Source organism: Oncorhynchus tshawytscha, linkage group LG05 (assembly GCF_018296145.1).
Source record: "Oncorhynchus tshawytscha isolate Ot180627B linkage group LG05, Otsh_v2.0, whole genome shotgun sequence".
Classification (NCBI taxonomy): Eukaryota; Metazoa; Chordata; class Actinopteri; order Salmoniformes; family Salmonidae; genus Oncorhynchus; species Oncorhynchus tshawytscha.
Genome location: NC_056433.1, coordinates 21,568,982 through 21,588,642, shown reverse-complemented (window position 1 = coordinate 21,588,642; position 19,661 = coordinate 21,568,982). Strand labels below are relative to the sequence as shown.

Genomic DNA, 19,661 nt, shown 5'->3' with positions numbered 1-19,661 from the left:
GACAAATAAACATTGTTTTTATTTGATATAGTGTGTGTTTACCAGAGACGGTAATGTGAAGAACATGACCTGCACCAAAGTCAAATTAGGATATAGGCCAAGGACGAGACAATGTGTATTTTTATCTGGAGTTTCTACTTATTGTAGGCTACTACTTTCACCGCTTTTAGTCTTGAATTCATTGGTTGTTTACTACACTACCTTACTCACTCTGTTTAGCACATGGCCTCACATGTGAATCCTTAAATAAATGAGTGGGGTTTAAGAGGGTGTGAACAATGCTGAATAGGTGTAGATAAACAAGAGATCTCCAGTAGGTGTGCCAAAACATTCAAGGTCCATTTTATCAAAAGTAGGGTTACAAGTTGATCAACTTTCAAAACAGAATTACCCCCCCCATTGTTCCTCAACTGCAGTGTATGATATACCATTTTGTCACTCTGAGTCTCTACTTTTATCTAATGTAAAAAATGTAATAAAAATTCAAATGTTGCTACATAAAACCGAATTGAGGCAGTCGGTCACAATTATTTTTGTTAGCCTACATCAAAAGGAAGATGCCATACTGACACCAGAAATCTCAGAGTATGGCTGTTCCTGAAAAACCTTGAGAAAGCTCAGAAAAAACAACTTTCTGGGTTTTAGAAATGAGGAGATTAGCGGAGTGACCTCATTCAGAGCCTCCATTCATTTTCAGAAGGATACTCTTTTTTTGTCCACAAGGTCTTTGGTTCTGTTGAATTACGTCAGTTGGAGACAATTAGATTTGAGAAATAGTTTATTCATAGACTGAGACCGGCAAAGCTTGTTCATCTCTGTCATTTGAGACGTGAACATTTTCAAGAGCATTATATACAGTTGAAGTCGGAAGTTTACATACACCTTAGCCAAATACATTTAAACTCAGTTTTTCACAATTCCTGACATTTAATCCAAGTAAGGTAGGATCACCACTTTATTTTAAGAATGTGAAATGTAAGAATAATAGTAGAGATAATGATTTATTTCAGCTTTCATTTCTTTCATCACATTCCCAGTGGGTCAGAAGTTTACATACACTCAATTAGTATTTGGTAGAATTGCCATTAAATTGTTTAACTTGGGTCAAACGTTTCGGGTAGCCTTCAACAAGATTCCCACAATAAGTTGGGTGAATGTTGGCCCATTCCTCCTGACAGAGCTGGTGTAACTGAGTCAGGTTTGTAGGCCTCTTGCTTGCACATGCTTTTTCAGTTCTGCCCACACATTTTCAATATGATTGAGGTCAGGGCTTTGTGATGGACACTCCAATACCTTGACTCTGTTGTCCTTATGCCATTTTGCCACAACTTTGGAAATATGCTTGGGGTCATTGTCCATTTGGAAGACCCATTTGCGACCAAGCTTTAACTTCCTGACTGATATCTTGAGGTGTTGCTTCAATATATTCACAAACTTATCCTGCCTCACGATGCCAGTCCCTCCTGCAGAGAAGCACCCCCAAAACATGATGCTGCCACCCCCGCTCTTCACGGTTGGGATGATGCTCTTCGGCTTGCAAGCCTCCCCCTTTTTCCTCCAAACATAACGATGGTCATTATGGCCAAACAGTTCTATTTTTGTTTCATCAGACCATAGGACATTTCTCCAAAAAGTACAATATTGTCCCCATGTGCAGTTGCAAACCGTAGTCTGTAATTTTTATGGTGGTTTTGGAGCAGTGGCTTCTTCCTTGCTGAGCGACCTTTCAGGTTATGTCGATATAGGACTTATTTTACTGTGGATAGGTACTTTTGTACCTGTTTCTTCAAGCATCTTCACAAGGTTCTTTGCTGTAGTTCTGGGATTGATTTGCACTTTTCGCACCAAAGTACGTTCATCTCTAGGAGACAGAATGCGTCTCCTTCCTGAGCGGTATGACGGCTGCATGGTCCCATGGTGTTTATACTTGCGTACTATTGTTTGTACAGATGAATGTGGTACCTTCAGGCCTTTGGAAATTGCTCCCAAGGATAAACCAGACTTGTGGAGGTCTACAATTTATTTTCTGAGGGCTTGCTTGATTTTTAAAAATTTTCCCATGATGTCAAGCAAAGAGGCACTGAGTTTGAAGGTAGGCCTTGAAATACATCCACAGGTACACCTCCAATTGACTCAAATTATGTAAATTAGCCTATCAGAAGCGTCTAAAGCCATGACGCCATTTTCTGGAATTTTCCAAGCTAAAGGCACAGTCAACTTAGTGGATGTAAACCTCTGACCCACTGGAATTGTGATACAGTGAATTATAAGTGAAATAATCTGTCTGTAAACAATAAAAAAATTACTTGTGTCATGCACAAAGTAGATGCAGTCCTAAGCGACTTGCCAAAGATATAGTTTGTTAACAAGAACTTTGTGGAGTGGTTGAAAAATGGGTTTTATTGACTCTAACCTAAGTGTGTGTAACCTTCCGACTTCAACTGTATTATTAATTAAAATAATATTCAACATTTCTTGAATTCTTTGAGAAGCCACATGGAGGACCTAAATCTTAGAAAGTGAAACAAGATGAGGGCGTGCATCTTGTGCTCTGAAAACCAGCACGACTCTTTTTTGCCAACATGCAGAAGCATACTAACCAAATACCAGCGCCATCTTTTCCCACTTCATCTCCAGCTGGGTACTGCTAACCCTATTTTCAGAGTCTAGCTTTTGCAATAATACGTTGTGCCTTTCTCCAAGAGATGTCACTGAAAGAGACCATGATGATGGTGATGCCTACAAACCCCCAAAGAACTTCAGCCTAAAAAATGTCAAGACATTCTAAATTCATGTAGCCCGATAACGTCCCGCACAGAGACGTTTGGAGAAAATCTGATACCTTGCTCCCTGACCTTTTCCCCTTAGTCTTCTACACTGAACAAAAATATAAAGGCAACATGCGACAATTTCAAAGATTTGACTGAGTTACAGTTCATATAAGGAAATCAGTCAATTGAAATAAATTCATTAGGCCCTAATCTATGGATTTCACATGACTGGGAATACAGATATGCATCTGTTGTTCACAGATGTCTTTAAAAAAACAGGTTGGGGCGTGGATTAGAAAACCAGTCAGTATCTGGTGTGACCACCATTTGCCTCATGCAGCGCAACACATCTCCTTTGCATAGAGCTGATCAGGCTGTTGATTGTGCCCTGTGGAATGTTGTTCCACTCCTCTTCAATGGCTGTGCAAAATTGCTAGATATTGGTGGGAACTGGAACACGCTGTCGTACACGTCGATCCAGAGCATCCCAAATATGATCAATGGGTGACATGTCTGGTGCGTATGCAGGCCATGTAAGAACTGGGCCATTTTCAACTTCCAGGAATTGTGTACAGATCCTTGCGATATGGGGCCGTGTATTATCATGCTGAAACATGGGTGATGGCATTGGATGAATAGCATGACAATGGGCCTCAGGTTCTCGTCACGGTATCTCTGTGCATTCAAATTGCCATTGATAAAATGCAATTGTGTTCATTGTCCGTAGCTTATGCCTGCCCATACCATAACCCCACCGCCACCATGGGGCACTCTGTGCGGCCTGACAACACTGACATCAGCAAACCGCACGCCCACACGACGTCATACAAGTGGTCTGCGGTTGTGAGGCCGGTTGGACACACTGCCAAACTCTCTCGCGGCTTATGGTAGAACATTTTTACATGAAATGATCTGCCAACAGCTCTGGTGGAAACTCCTGCAGTCAGCATGCCAATTGCACACTCCCTCAAAACTTGAGACATCTGTGGCATTGTGTTGTGTGACAAAACTGTACATTTTAGAGTGGCCATTTATTGTCCCCAGCACAAGGGGCACCTGTGTAATGATCATGCTGTTGAATCAGTTTCTTGATTACCACACCTGTCAGGTGGATGGATTATCTTGGCAAAGGAGAAATGCTCAATAACAGGGATGTACACAAATGTGTGCACAAAATTGGAGCGAAATAAGCCTTTTGTGAGTATGGAAAGTTCACATGACCTTGGGACCAAGACCAACACTTTAAATTTTGCGTTCATATTTTTGTTCAGTGTATTATCAAACATTCAGCTGGACCCTAACCCAGCGAGTGTCCTGCTGCGATAGATTATTCTTCCTACGTGTCCTTCCTCCTCAGAGGGGTCAAATTTAACACAGTGAAAAGCAGGCTGTGTGTCTGGAGAAAAGACCTGGGACACGGGCGTCTGGTCTCTCACCCTGTCTGTCAGAGGATTGGCTTTCCAGGCCGATCCTCTCTAAGGGAACACAGAATTAAGCTGGCAGAATTACACAGAATTAATGGAGACTGGCCCGGACACTTCCTGTGTGTCATCTCAGTCACGTGTTCAAATCAGGGAATAATTCAGAAAAGATGTGACACTGAACGACAAGACAATCCATTTAAAGAGGAATATGAAGTGTGTGTAATCCATTGAGAGGTGCTAACCTGGTTGTGTCTCCACTCATCATAATCAGCTTTGTACACACTACAGTCTCCCAACTCTTCAAAATGAATCAAATCTCAGATCGGTTCAGGATGGAAGAATATCCTATTAGAAATGCATGGATGGCGTCTTTATCTAAACGGGTGGCGAATCCACTGACTTCTCTTGAATGTTACCAAAATATCCACAGAAACAATGTAGCCTACATTAGCAGCAGTACCTTGAAACACTGTGTCACCGTGGAAGTCCCTCATTGTTTTCAGTTAGCTAGAGAAACACTGACTGGAAAATGTACTTGAGATGCATCCAAGGAATAAAGAGATGAAGAGCTGATTTGAAAGTGCACACAGTGGAGAATGGACAAAACTGCCAGAGAAGTGCTAAGCGCTGCCAGAGAGACAAAGGGGAAAGTTTAGTTTCCCTGCGAAACCTAAAGGAGGTGGGAGGAGCTGGGTGTTGGGTGAATATCAATCAAGCCTTCTTTTAGAAGACAGTGTTTAGAGCCATCCCCTTCACACTGCTAGAAGGGGAAACAAACCATACACAACCAGTCAGACACGCATTCCTCTTCCCCGCCACCCACACTAGCCTGTGTAAGGGCGGTGACGATGGACAGTGTGTGTACCAGGCATGGACTGACAGTCAGACAGACAAGCTGCGTTCTGTCATTTCATCGCCTCTAGATTAGGGGGGTCCACTAATTACAAAGGGCAGCGCTGGAGGCTGCAGAAAGGCTCAACTCCAAGTCGACTGACTAATCCATACATGAACTGGACCTCTTCCCGTCTGACACCCCCAGCCCTGTCAAGCTCCCCTAAAGTACAGAACAGATTCAGAACAGTTGGGGGCCTCCGGTTTATTTCATAAATCCTACTAATAACATGAGATTATGTACAAAGAGCAGTTTTACAAGAGCCATTAAATGAGGTGTTAATCAAATTGGGATTACGTTCCTTGGGTCCAGGATTGGTGTAAGAGGGTTCTGTTTTGATTAAAGGATTATTTATGGGAAACAGTGTTTTGCGGTAACAGCACCATGTAAATAACAGAATGTAACAGAATGCTAACATGCACGGTGGAATAGCAGGTTGGCATGCAAGTTAGTACAGTATCTTATTGTCCTTCGCAATTTTTGTTGGTTGACCTGAGTTACTGTTCCTTAAGGTGGTAATTTATGCATTCTCTCCGACAACCGCATATTTAGTCAGAAGAATACGTGTTAATGCCAGCAGTGCAGAGATAGGAGCCAACAAACACCTTTAACACATGACAATGTCTCACTCACTTAGCCTGAAAGACAAAGAAAGACACAAACTATTCTAAACTCTACAGAGCCACCTTAACAACAGGTCTGTTCGATTCCCTCCACAGTGGTACCATAAGAGCAGTCCCAGACTGGAAAGCATTAGGGACACCTTTCCCTTTGTTAACGCTGTCCAAGTCATCGTCGGGTCACGTGTGGTGCATAAAAGCCACTTCGCCAAAGCCGTCTCTCTGTGAAGACGAGGGAGGAAGATAGAGCGGGGTTCAGCCCGGCTGTGACTCACTGTAAAGTTGACAGTGATACGAGACTCACTCACAAGCCGACAGGCAAATCAAATCAAATTAAAATTTGTCACATGCTCCGAATACAACGGGTGTAGACTTTACTGTGAGACTCTTGCTTATGAGTTCAAAAATAATAAAAAGAAAAATAGTAACACAAGAGGAATAAAATACACAAGAATGAAGCTATATACAGGTAGTAGCAGTACCAGGTCAATGTGCAAGGTTACGAGGTATTTTAGGTAGATATATACATCAAGGTAGGGTAAAGTGACTAGAATAGATAAAAATAAGAGTAAAATAAAGAATGGAGTAGCAGCAGCATATGATTAGTGTAAAGGTGTGTGTGTATGTGGGTGTGTGTGCGTGTGTGTTGTGTCAGTATGCGTGTGTGTGTATATGTGGATATGTGTGGGTTGTGTGTGAGAGTGTCAGTGTAGTGTGTGTGAGTGTGTATACAGTGTGTACATGTATATATAGTCTTGTGAATGTGCATAGGGTCAATGCAGATATTCTGGGTAACCATTTAATGAACTATTTAGCAGTCTTAAGGCTTGGGGGTAGAAGCTGTCTCAGACCCTGTTGGTTTGGTCAGGAGCAGAGAGAACAGTCTATGGCCCGGGTGGTTGGAGTCTTTGGAAATGATGTACTGGGCTGTCCACATCACCCTCTGTAGCACTTTGTGGTCAAGGGAGGTGCAGTTGCCATACCAAGCAGTGATGCAGCCAGTCAAGATGCTCTCGATGGCGCAGCTGTAGAACCTTTTGAGGATATGAGGACCCATGCCAAATCTTTTCAGTCTCCTGAGGGGGAATAGGTTTTGTCGTGCCCTGCTTCACGACTGTCTTGGTCTGCTTAGACCATGTTAGTTTGTTGGTGATGTGGACACCAAGGAACTTGAAGCTCTCAACCTGCTCCACTACAGCCCCATCAATGGGGGCGAGCTCGGTCCTCTTATTCCTGTAGTCCACAATCATCTCCCTCAGTCATAATCACATTGAGGGAGAGGTTGCTGTCCTGGCACCACACAGCCAAGTCTCTGACCTCCTCCCTATAGGCTGTCTCGTTGAAGTTGATGATCAGGCCTACCACTGTTGTGTCATCGGCAAATTTAATGACAATGTTGGAGTCGTGCCTGGCTGTGCAGTCATGAGTGAACAGGGAGTACAAGAGGGGGCTGAGCATGCACCCCCGAGGGGCCCCTGTGTTGAGGATCAGCATGACGGATGTGTTGTTACCTACACTTACCACCTGGGGGCAGCCCGTCAGGAAGTCCAGGATCCAGTTGCAGAGGGAGGTGTTTAGTCCCAGGGTCCTTAGCTTATTGATTTCTAACTGTGCTAACTTGATTTCTAACCTTGCTAACTTGAGTGAAGGACTGTCCTTGCCAAGGCTAGGTGTGGCCTGCCCTGCCTCAACCCATCATTAGTGAGATGGGATAGGAGCAGCTGGTTTAGCGGCCGTGTTAGGGACTAGAGGGTTGACAGGGGCAGGGATCTGGGGGCCCAGCCTAACACAATTACCCCCCTCACAGTCAAACATTAATGAGATGAGCCCCAACTGGCCGAGCGTGCCTGGGATGGTGCAAATCTACACTAAAACAAATTGTACCACTTAAGTCCCTCCTGGGAGGTGGAAACTAGGCTCGGATCAGCAGGAGATTTGCTCCAAAATGGCTCCAACCTGCTAGAAACTGGGATTCTAGACAGCTAATCTACATGGATGGTTGAGCCGCCTAAATGCATTAGACACCATTAAAAGCACAGAGGGAACTGGGGACAATGGTTCCAGAATTCCCTCCAAAATGTGAGCCTATCCTGGGCCTACCTTCTACAGAAATGGAATTGGTCATACAAGGGCTTGCAAGAGTGGGGGACTATGAAGAATGGAACATAGACACGTTGAGCTATAGACCTGACACCCACTATTGATACAAAGGGTTGAGTGTTGAGTGTAAAGCCTTCGTGATGGAGGAAGTGCTGAGCGCTTCATCAATACGTATGAAAGCTCTCTAGAATTAATGGAATGCTCAGGAGAATGACAAGCATCCTTCCTGCATGTCTTGAGCCACATCTGTGTTTATTGCAGGCCCATAAGTTACTGGGCTCAGCTCAGGTTGCCTCTCCAAACCGCTGTCTTCTCCATGGTAACCTAACACCCCGATAATGGCCTGGGCTTGACCTGCATTACGTAAAGCACTCCATTGATCTCGATGTCTCCGCAGGGCCAAAATCAGAATCTGAGAGCCTGGTGGTGTACACACACAGCCTATAGTGACCTCGGGACTCTGGAGAAGGACTGTAGCTGGAACTGCAGCATGGAATCCTACCACACTGTCCATGTCATACCACAAACAACTCCTGGCCTGATATAAGGAGGACCTTCACTTGGTCTTGACTAAGATGACTTGACTAAGATGTTAACCCTTCATGGAGCAGTAAACTGAACATTTCGCTAGACATTCATTGGAGTCATTGGAGATGTCAACAGGAAACAGACTGTAGACATGAATCAAAATCACTCTGTTGAACAGATATGTTCTCCTCTCACCATCCCCCCACATCTCCACCAAAGCCCCCCAATCAAAAGCTTTACAGCCTGCTACTCCAACCGTCTGACGGGCCTGTTTTACCCAAAACAACCATGGTGAAGTCATAAGACACCCCAGAGGTAATTATGAGGAGGCTTGGTGCTGTCATGGCCATGTATAATTAGAGAGGAGGGTCATGGGGCGGCATGGTTCCAAACTGGAGGAATTTCCTCCTTGTTCTAGGTCACACGCGGAGGAGAGCTAATTTAGAAACAGGGAGATTCTATAGAAGGGCTCTTGGATTCTCCATAGGTCTGGAAAACGGTGTCGTTCGTTACAGGTTGGTTGACTCAGAAAGACGATGCATCAAATACTTAGCTCAATGCAATATAACTGAAGAGCAAAGACAGCAAGATAAAAAAATTCAGGATTGGATCGTTTTGTGGAAAACCAGGTCCCCCAGAGAGTTTGAGAGAGGGTTATCCGACCCCCACCCAGATACAGAGATTACATCTAGGGACAGGAAGACACAACCATAACCGATATATCTTGCATACAAATGCAGGTCTCAAAAACGTGATGACTTCACACAATCAGGAAAGAGAGCACACCATTACACCAATGTCCAATGTGCCAGACAGGGTCTTTCATCAGAGTTCTCTTACATTACCCCAGTGTGAACACGTTCCATCTCTGCACTTATACTGGGAGGCATTGCATCATGGATGTAAATATCCAAGCCTGCCAGCGCTAATACTAGATGTCTAGAACACACTAAATGTAATTCTAAACTTTTCAGGGCTCAGATGAGCGCTTGTACAGTATGTGCAACCCTGACTACAGAACTAGCTACAGCTGACTTCATGCACCAATCAGATGGCTCCAAGCGGGCTGCTGTAGACAGACAGCCTAGCATGCTGGCTGGGATGGATGACCTATATTTACATTAATATTATGTCTGGAATTCTGAGGCTGGACAGAGTTCACTGGCCCCTTTCCGCTGAGCCTGTGTTTTGGCTACTAGGCTAGACCCATTGGTCGATGGCATCTGTGTCTCGCCATCAGAGGTCACTGGTGTTGGGATATGGGACAGAAACCAGGGAAAAAGCAGTGACCTGGATGCAGCAATGTCCCCCAGCCGAAGGCCACCCATCCCCTGTATCCTACCTCCTAATGAACCGGAATCAGGCCGAGAATTGTTACTAAAGGCACAACATTTAAACACACACAAAAAAAAGCAGGTGTGTTATATAAGCATGCGTTGCGAGGATGACATTGTTAACCCTATCAGTCCCGAGACCCAAGCAAAAATCGACTTTTCATTTATCTGCATGTTCAGCCCCTCATATTTAGCCTCGCACCGGAGAGTTTTCTTTTCGGGACAACAAGGGCTACAAGTAGAACACAAAACAATGTGTTTTGCATTCATGAGTTTTATTGACAAATGTCAACAGCAACAAAAAGTTCTGCCAAAACAAAAACCTGATGAAAATGAATTCATATGAACGCTGTAAGTACAGAAATAGTTTGCCCACTGGGAAATTAATATCCAACTAGTCAGTGAAAACTGTGTGGAGTTTGTGACAGCAACTACAGTATGCGAGCTTATTACTGTATTATAGACACTATGTCCTGGGATTTCCTGTGTAGAAGAACCCCTTTCCTTCTAATGACTAATGTAGCTGGTGAGCGTGACAGAGCTAAACATGTGCGTGTTTCGTGAGAGTCCCAGCTTTCCATAGATCGCTTTTAATAGTTTATAGCTCAAATCATTTGGACTCTAGAGACATGTTTGTAAAAAAGGCCTGGCCCCGTGCACAAGCACCCCTCTAGCTCAGCCCCCGTCTATCACACAGACTAATGTATCTACGGATGCAGAAGAAATAGACCAATACAATGGTACAACCCATTAGTCTGTAGCTCAAACACACATTGTTTAAAAGGGGTCAGAAGTCCAAAACGAGCCAAGGTTACGGTGGGACGCATCGGGTTAAAAAGGGGATGGAAATAGAGCCGTTTGTGTCAGAAGAAAACCGAGGGAGACAGAAAGAGCTGAGGAGTGCACAAGATAGCAATCTCTTGATAGGGGGTACTGAGGGGGTATACTGTCAGTACGTTTTGATTGGATTTGTGTAAAACCAGATTGTCCCGTCATATGGGGAGGAAGAGATGATAAGCCAATTGTAAACGGTAGGCTTGATGCAGTGATTATGCAGTGGCTCCCGGAATAGAATCCTCCCTTTGTGTGGATTACAGCCATAGTCTGCACAGAATATCTCCTCCAGAAACCAAGTGTTTGGAGTAAAAACACCAACGTTGCATAAATACCACATTTGAACCGCAGCTATACATTGATTTAGAACAAGGAGATTAGTTGTGTCCCTGCTTGAACTGTATGGAGAGAAAGACAGATTTACCAGAAGCTCAAATGCCAGCGCACTGACATGAGGTGGAAATGTGTACAATGCAGGAGATCCAGAAAAGAGGGGGTTTAATAGCTAAAAGGTATCTTTCAAAATGTTGAGTCCAATGTCCTAACAAAACAAACAGGAAAAACAGAGAATTCAATCATCCCTTAATGGCTAGACCTTTGTTTTACATTCATCTTTTACAGGCACACAGAGCCCAGTGGATTAGCCACTTGAGCCTACAACGTGAACATAATCTAACCTTATCTTGCCTCTGTCCGTCTGTAGTTAGCCTAGCTACAGTATGTAGTCATGCTATAGGGTGGTCTCAGTCTCCTCCCAGTGAGGTGGCGATAGCAGAGCTCCTGATCTATCCACTTAGACATTACAGCCATTGTCATGGCAGAGTCGCCCTAATTCTGATTCCAGCACTCTCTCTGCCTGTAACGATTCACATCCCCAGTTGTTACAGCATTCAGTAAGGAGGGCTTACGAAAATGCAACAAAGAAAACGATTCACTATTTGTGGTTTAAAATAGGCAGGATACAAGAGCCAGTACAGGTCATCCTGGAAGTCAAGTCGATGTTATCCCACGTGATCCTAACACGTCAGCCTGGGAGAATGAAAGAGTAGCAGCAGAGATGGAAAAGTGAGAGAAGAACTGCGTCTGACCTTGTTTCTGGGCATCTGCGGTGCCTGATAGGCTCCTGAACTGAAGATATTGAGATCAATTAAAAGCAGAGCTGCAATCAATGGGAGTCTGACAGGTCCGGTGCTCATCAGGCGGAGGGAGGGGGGGGCTCAGTATAAGTTAGCTCCCCACACACACACACACACACACGCAGACAGGCAGGCTGGCAGACAGGGGTATCAGAGCAGCTCCAGATCCAGCCAGGCTCCAGGGAGTGACTGACTGTGTGCCCTAGCCCGGCCCAGTGCCTCTGGCATGGGGGGAGGATGGAGAAGGACGGGTGCCAACTGCTGGGTGCTGAAATAGTAGGCCAGCTGGGTGTTTCCGCAGGTAAGGACACACAGAACGTTGGCGCCAGGGGCACCAATCATCGCCACGGGCAACAATCATCGCCAAGGGCACCAATTAGGAACTGTTGACTGCTTGTGTCTTAATGAACTAGGAGGGTTCCCACGGTAACGGCACTTCCTTTGGGTGTGTGCTGTCTGTGACAGTCGAGTGGGACACAGAGGTCTCTAAATCGAAGACTCTGCTCTGCTATTGGGAGAGTCACTCTTCTATTCACTTTTATCCACATCTCTCACAAAGCAGTGAAATTCACCAGTGTCTGAAGCTCTAAGTGTGTGAGCTCCTAAAGAAATACAAAACTATGCTGTGAGCTTGTTTAAATGACCCTAACAAAGCAAGGTCTTAAACTGATCTCCCCAGCGCAGCCCACAAAATGTCTCAGTGACCTGAACGTAGAGCATCTGTTTGAGCAGCCCTGGGCCTGAGGCAGACTGTGGCTGGCCAGCTGTTAATGGTTATAGTGGTTATAGGGGCTTGATGGCCGGACCAGAGAGCTCCAGTCCCAGCTCCCAGGGGAAGGGTGATGGTAGAAGGGTCTGCCTGGGTCCTGACATCTGGCCCTGTGAAGGTTACGAGAGTGGAGAGCCGACAACACCCTCTGATCTGGCCAAGCCACAACACCAAACTGGGTAGGGCTTTGAAGTTTGGCTACTAGAAACTAGTAGTCCAAGATGGACTTGTTTATAGGCAAACGTTTTCCACAGTCCTCTTGTATGTTCAAGTTGGACTGTAAGGACTAGGATGTAGGACGCAGTAAGACAGGGAGTAATCAATCCAAATGTAAGAGCTGTAGTCTTGACTATTGGAAAGAATACATATCTTCCACTGTAGCTAGAAACTAGGATGAGAGACAGGGATAGTTAAGAAAGTGTGTCCCAAACCATTCAATTGGGGTGGTTTAGGAGTCCCCCCTAAATCTATGTTTAATTCCTTCCAGTTATCCAGACAGAGTTAGGCGAGTTAGGGAGGGTTTGGCCGGTAGGGATATCCTTGTCTCATCGCGCACCAGCAACTCCTGTGGCGGGCCAGGCGCAGTGCGCGCTAACCAAGGTAGCCAGGTGTTTCCTCCGACACTTCCGGGTTGGAGGCGCGCTGTGTTAAGAAGCAGTGCGGCTTGGTTGGGTGATGTTTCGGAGGACGCATGGCTTTCGACCTTCGTCTCTCCCGAGCCCGTACGGGAGTTGTAGCGATGAGACAAGATAGTAATTAGATTTGGATACCACGAAATTGGGGAGAAAAGGGGGTAAAATAAAATAAAAAATAATAATAATTTAAAAAATAATAATGATATGTTTTTTGGAGTGTTATGGAGGGGTGAACCTTCTTTCTGTGCCAGTCCTTACCTTCCGCACTGTCGGAGCAGGACGTGCCGATGCCCGTGTCACCACTGTCGGAGGCCGTGCTGTGGCGTCGTCCTCGGTTACTGTTACCGGGGGCCGAGGAGGTACCCTGCCATGGCGACTCACACCCCGGGACCCATCCAGGAGAGCTGGTGCTGGAACCTAAAAGGCATGACCCCCGGTCAGGGAGGAAGGCATTTCTTAGTAACACACACTGTTTACTACGCTGTAATAGTCTGTTTCAGTCCCAACAAAGGTCAAACTGTCAAACATTCTACCTTAACAATCCTGTGTTTTCATAACAGATAAAAGGAATTAGCCTACCACCCAGGGTAGCCTTACAGCTAACTCTTCCTGGTTACTCAGATTGGGAGAACATTTAGCCAATAAATGTTGTCTTGGTGGGTTACCTTATCTCTAGCAGATCGGGATTGTTTGATGATTATTAGAGAAAACAGAATCTGCACAGCTGGAGACCCTAATAACAGCTGCTTAGCTCTGCTGGCATATGTTTTGGTTACAGACTACATTACTGTTGCTCTACACCCCTTCCCCCATCTAGTAAACACACAACTGCTAACTAGATGGCAAAAAACAGACCCTGCTGTCTGAAGTCCGGTTGTACGTTACAACTAGGATAGATCTACATTTCTCTTAATTACAGTCACTGTAATTGTGTTACACAGTCAGATATGGAAATACCTTTTGCCTCCTGCAATATTCAGCTTTTACAGATAGTGTGCTTGGCCCTAGTATAGTGCTAAACTACACCAATCCATAACTGTGAAAACCAGTCACTCGCCCATTATAATAACAGTCCTCCTCTAGTGAAAACAAGCCCTCTCCCAGGCGCATGGAAATGAAAGCAGAGCTTACACAATATTTCCTGAATAATTTCAGATGACAGGAGGGATTTTTGGTTTCAGACTCCTCGGGTTCATTCAGGCATTTGCCCTTGTCACATTCAGCAACAGTAATGTGTGCATGGGTAATGACTCAGGTTGGACAAGGTGAGGACCAGGTGAGTCTCAAACACACTGTGGTGCATCCCAACAATCCATCTCTGTCTCTACACACTGCGGGGCCATATGTCCTCTATCTGCGAATTCTATTCTGACTGTGTAATCCGCTAAGACATGAGTCATTAAAGCTGTCCTATCTTGTGCCAGAAGGAGGCAGCAGGTTGAAGGGGGTGCAGCCTAGATGTGATATGTAATGTTGCTCCACAACATGGAGAGGTGACCGTCCTACTGTCCTCCTGCTCCACTGTGACCATCACAAAGACACCGGGCTGAGGCACTCCAAAATACAGTTTCAAAACATCTATCAAAATTGTGCTTCAGAAGAGCAGAAATAATATTTCAGAACAGACTGGGGGGTTGACATTAACGCTTGTCCGCTTGCTCAGGGCAAATACAAGTAATTGATGGACTAGCAGATTATAGATTAAGTTGTGCGAATGGACAAGTAAATAAAATCACGCAAAAATCACAATATCAAACAATTAGGCTACTCCGATCAGAAGTGGATCAAAGTGTCTTCTGAATGTGATGTGTTATACACAGTCTCCTCAATCTCTGCAGAGTGCATTGGAGTATCATTATTTAGGCCTGCATTGACAGATCTCACAGCACCTTAGAATATAATTATTTAGGCCTGCATTGACAGGCACGAACTGTCTTTCAATCATGCAGTCTTGAGATTATTTTTTTTAGATCAAAGTGAGCCTTGCTACGTGTGCACATTTATTGATATTCATTGCAAGTTAAGTCAGTTACTTGCCCAGTTATAGCTCATTTTTGGTCAGCAATGACAATCTTGGAAAAGACATTTGTGCACCTGGGTGTGTGCCAGTGGGTCTTTCCAGAGGACAGAGAGAGCGAAATACATTGCTCAGCAGGTAGAATAATGGTATAGCCTACAACAGACTAACCAGATAGCAAATTCAACACATTGTTTGGCCGGTTATCTCGCTAGTTAGCTATTTAGTTATACTCCGGTTGTACAAACACTCAAAATGGTCTAGGATTCTCATCTATTTTATTTGATACATTATTATTATTTTATAAAGACAAAAAGTATTTGGTGGTAATTGTAATGTTGCAGGGTGATCAATCATCCTCCAGGAGAGATACTGTGTGTGCATGCTTTTGCTCCAGGCCTGCTCAAACACACCACATTGTGAAAAATGTCCAGATCAACAGGACCTTGATAAGCGGACCCTGGTGTGTTTGAGCAGGGTTGGGACAAAAGCCTGCACACCCAGTAGTTCTCCAGATGGAGGGTTGACGGACCATGTGTTTTATACAGTAGCCTATCAATGCAGGATTTTACTTTGTGGGGGGTTAAGTGCCTTGTTCAAGGCCATAATGACAGGAGATATAATACATGGGATTAGAGACCAGCATCCGTCCATTGTCAAAACCAATGATAATAATGATGGTTATATTGTGAAGTGGTTCCTTGAATCACACTTTTCAGTCACCTTTTTGGCCCATGGTGTTACAGACCATTTTTGGGGGTGGGGACGACGACAAGTGACTTGAGCTTTGGGATAAGTAAAAAATCTGTCCTACTTGTAAGAAGAACAAGTGGCTAAAAAAAAGTTAATGTCAAGCCCTGGACTGACCTACACTGTCCTGTCCTGCAGTTCAGGTGGCAGAATACTTTTGATAATCCGTAAGACTTTATATCAAATTGTTGTTAGGTAACAAAAACATTTTGTTACCCGTTTTTCTCCCCAGTTGGTAGTTACAGTCTTGTTCCATCGCTGAAACTCCCCTACGGACTCGGGACAGGCAAAGGTCGAGAGCCATGCGTTACCCGAAACACGACCCTGACAAGCCTCACTGCTTCTTGACACTGCTCGCTTAACCCGGAAGCCAGCCACAACAACAGCCTGGGATCGAACCCGGGTCTGTAGTGGTGCCTCAAGCACTGAGATACAGTGCCTTAGACCGCTGCGTCACTCAGGAGGCCCCCATAACAACATGTTAGTAGTTTTTGTTAACGACGCGTAGTGTTATTACATAGTTGTAAGAGACAATGGGAGGGGGGTATGTTGGCCCGCTTTAGAGGATATAGCTAACTATAAATCTGGCCACATGACATACTTAGCTATAATAACTGACAACGCAGAAAGCCGTAAATGACTCATTGCTCAACAGAAGAGGGCACGCAGTGGTCCATTCATCATAATATAATTCTAGCGACATAATGTAGCAAGCTATATCAAAATGTTACAATGTAGACATCTTCCGAATCTCAGTCCAGAAACAGAAATCGTTATCAGGACGAGCAGAACGCTAAATCCCCCCGATGAGGAAAAAACTCCGCTCTCTCTGCAACCTGCATTATTTTGTCATGAACAATTAATAGTCATCTATTCAGGAATTTCCGTTACAATGTCACATCAACAACGAGGCTTCATCATAGCATTATCAAGAAACACCAGATGCCCCGGGAGAGGGCTACTACTGCTAGCTAGAGAGCTAGCTGAATCCGCAGAAACCCTTCTGTATCCATCAGTTTAGCATCAGCTAGCTAGAAGCTTGTGAAGACGTTCACCGATATGAGCATGAGCAAGGCTCTAGTCTGTTCAGACATTATTGCTATGAAAATATCAACACAGGGGTTTTATTCTTCCATAAAATCTAAATAATAAGATCTTACCTGTTTTAAAAGTATCAAATCCATCCTCAAATTCGTTTCTCCCCCACATGATGACTGATTGTATGCGCCCGTTCGCAGTGAAACTCCGAGGGTAGAGCAAAACGTGATCAAACAAAAGGTGGAGAGAATTCCTCAAGAACTTGCCATGATTACATTGCGCGAAAGGACATTCATAGCTTTAAAACTGAAATTTAACGGTTATTTATAACATGTCTTCTGCCCAAAACGAGCTCCATAAATCGAAAATCTGGGTAAAGTTGACTGAAGAACTAACTACTATTAAATCGATGGCAACAGCAATGCATGGGAGGATGTGATCTCACTGAATGCGTGCCACAGCTCCTTGCGAAAGGCTCAATCTGAGTTTAGTCTCCTCCCCCTCAAACAGTGCTGAGACCACTGCAGCTCGGCAATGGTTGGGTGCTAAACCTCAGTGGTTGAGTGCACTGCATTGGCGACCCTAACATAGCCAACCGGGCATCATATAGTTTTCTCACATTCTGAGAAACGTTTCATTGTGTACCTTTTTGGCCTTTTGTTTTTGAGCAGCGCGATGCAGTCAAAGGAAAAATGCCACCTGACATTCAGCAGTCTTCGTGAAGTTTCACCCCATAGGTAAGCATCACGCATAAATTGTGACGCTTCTTGGCCCGCTGTCACTTGTGTATTCTTTATTTATCAAGGTGGCGTGTATTCATGGCTGCAAAGGGAAGCCAGGGTTCCCCCCAAAAATGACTAAGATATAAAACATAAAATCATTTAACTCCCATCTCTATGTGTTTCATAATTGTCCTTAAGAGGCTGAACGTATCTCAGCCGCGCGCGTCGTGTGAACATTTGATCGCGCAAAACAGCGCCCCTCTGTCTGCATGTAAAGCCCATTTTCTGATGCTGTCTGGTCTAAAATAGTATGATATTGTGGCTGACCGTAGCATTGAATGCAAGCATGTGGCCTCCCTTGATAAAATAAATAAATAACAATAATAGCCAATAAGTGTTGAGCTAATCTGAGTTCCACTGTGAATAATCCTGGAGCACCAAAAAAAAAAAAACCTGTCAAGGGAAGCCAGTTTGGATTTGGCTTCACACCAATCACATCACATCAAGCCAAATGTCATTGACAGAAAAAAACTTGAATTGTTGCGTCTCTGTTGTTGTGTTGTTGTCTTCCAGGGGCTAGCTAGCTAGCAAAAATTGTCCCTTTCCTAAACTAGCTATGGATGGAGATAGTGATTTGGACATGTGGTTTTACTTCATTCTCCGTACTGGCCAATGATTATAACGGCGATTCCGAAACAACCATAAATACATACATTGTGCCTCTGGCCTGAGAGGATGGAAGTTCAATATGTAGCTAGTTGTAGTAGGCTAATGTTAACTTTGGATACACAGTCCAAAGTGTAATTAAGAACTTCACCATGCTCAAAGGGCTATTCAATGTCTGCTTTTTTTTACCCAGCTACCAATAGGTGCCATTCTTTGCGAGACATTGGAAAATCTCCCTGGTCTTTGTGGCTGAATCTGTGTTTGAAATTCACTGCTCAACAGAGGGACCTTACAGATAATTGTATATGTGGGGTACAGAGATGAGGTAGTCATTCAAAAATCCTGTTAAACACTATTATTGCGCACAGACTCAGTCCATGCAACGTATTATGTAACTTGTTAAGAATTATTTTACACCTGAACGTATTTAGGCTTGCCATAACAAAGGGATTGAATACTTATTGACTCAAGTTTACATTTTTTATGTCATTTGTAAAAATGTGTTGAAACATAATTCCACTTTGACATTATGGGATAGTGTGTAGGCCAGTGACAACAAACAAATCATAATATAATACATTTTATATTCAGGCTGTAACACAACAAAATGTGGAAAATGTCAAGGGGTGTGAATGCTTTCTGAAGGCACTGTATGTGTAACTAATGTGTAATATATAATACACAATAATACAAGTTTCACACCAAGACAGTACTGAATGGGTTACCAAGGTTACCCCAGAAGCCTCAGTGATGTGGAATCTTCTCCAACTAAAGTCTTCACACCTCTAATCAGCTGGCTCGTCACAGGGAGACTCAGTAGAGTCGTATATTCACAGTTGTGCTTGGGTCCCTGTAAAAGGCACCTGGTTAAAGCTGTCAGACAACAACAGCAGTCAACAAAGTGAGATGAGCTCTAGTCGCCTATATTGATGCCAGTTACCAAAAGCAGGGCTAAGGGAAAGGGGATACCTAGTCAGTTGCACAACTGAATGCATTCAACCGAATTGTATGTCTTCCACATTTAACCCAACCCGTCTGAATCATTCCTAATGTAGCATTCCTAATGTAGCATTCCTAATGTAGCAGTCCTAATGTAACATTCCTAATGTAGCATTCCTAATGTAACATTCCTAATGAAAGCCTACACATTCCTGCTGCGTTCTATGTAGCTATTGATACTTTTGTACTCACATCCTGAAATGATAAAGAGCACCTTGTAGGCTAACATTAAGCTGAAAACAGGGTGTGTTTTTTTGCTGGCAGCAAATATTATTTTAGGCCTTGTCTAATGTTGATTAACCCAGAACTAAAGTTTTTGTAATTGGTCAGATGCTTGATTAGGTTCTGCAGTCTGTCCATTAAATATTAGACCTGGCTTTGCTCTGTTTAACTTCTAGCTAGTTATGTGCTTCACTGTAGTGTTGT

General features: G+C 44.1%; 1 protein-coding gene across 2 annotated transcripts in view; it reads right to left on the bottom strand.

Moving 5' to 3' along the window:
* LOC112250147 (centrosomal protein of 85 kDa-like) overlaps positions 1-19,661 on the bottom strand; it is a 92,692-nt gene that overhangs the window by 64,668 nt on the left and 8,363 nt on the right. Inside the window, exons 1-2 of one of the 2 annotated variants that reach the window (XM_024420042.2) lie at positions 16,971-17,311; positions 13,302-13,460 (exon numbers count right to left, since the gene is read on the bottom strand). In XM_024420042.2, the coding sequence (XP_024275810.2) occupies positions 13,302-13,460; positions 16,971-17,019 (208 nt within the window). In that variant the 5' untranslated portion in view covers positions 17,020-17,311. Of the gene's footprint in view, positions 1-13,301; positions 13,461-16,970; positions 17,312-19,661 lie in introns of those variants that run through there. The other variant, XM_024420043.2, reaches the window with a different exon arrangement.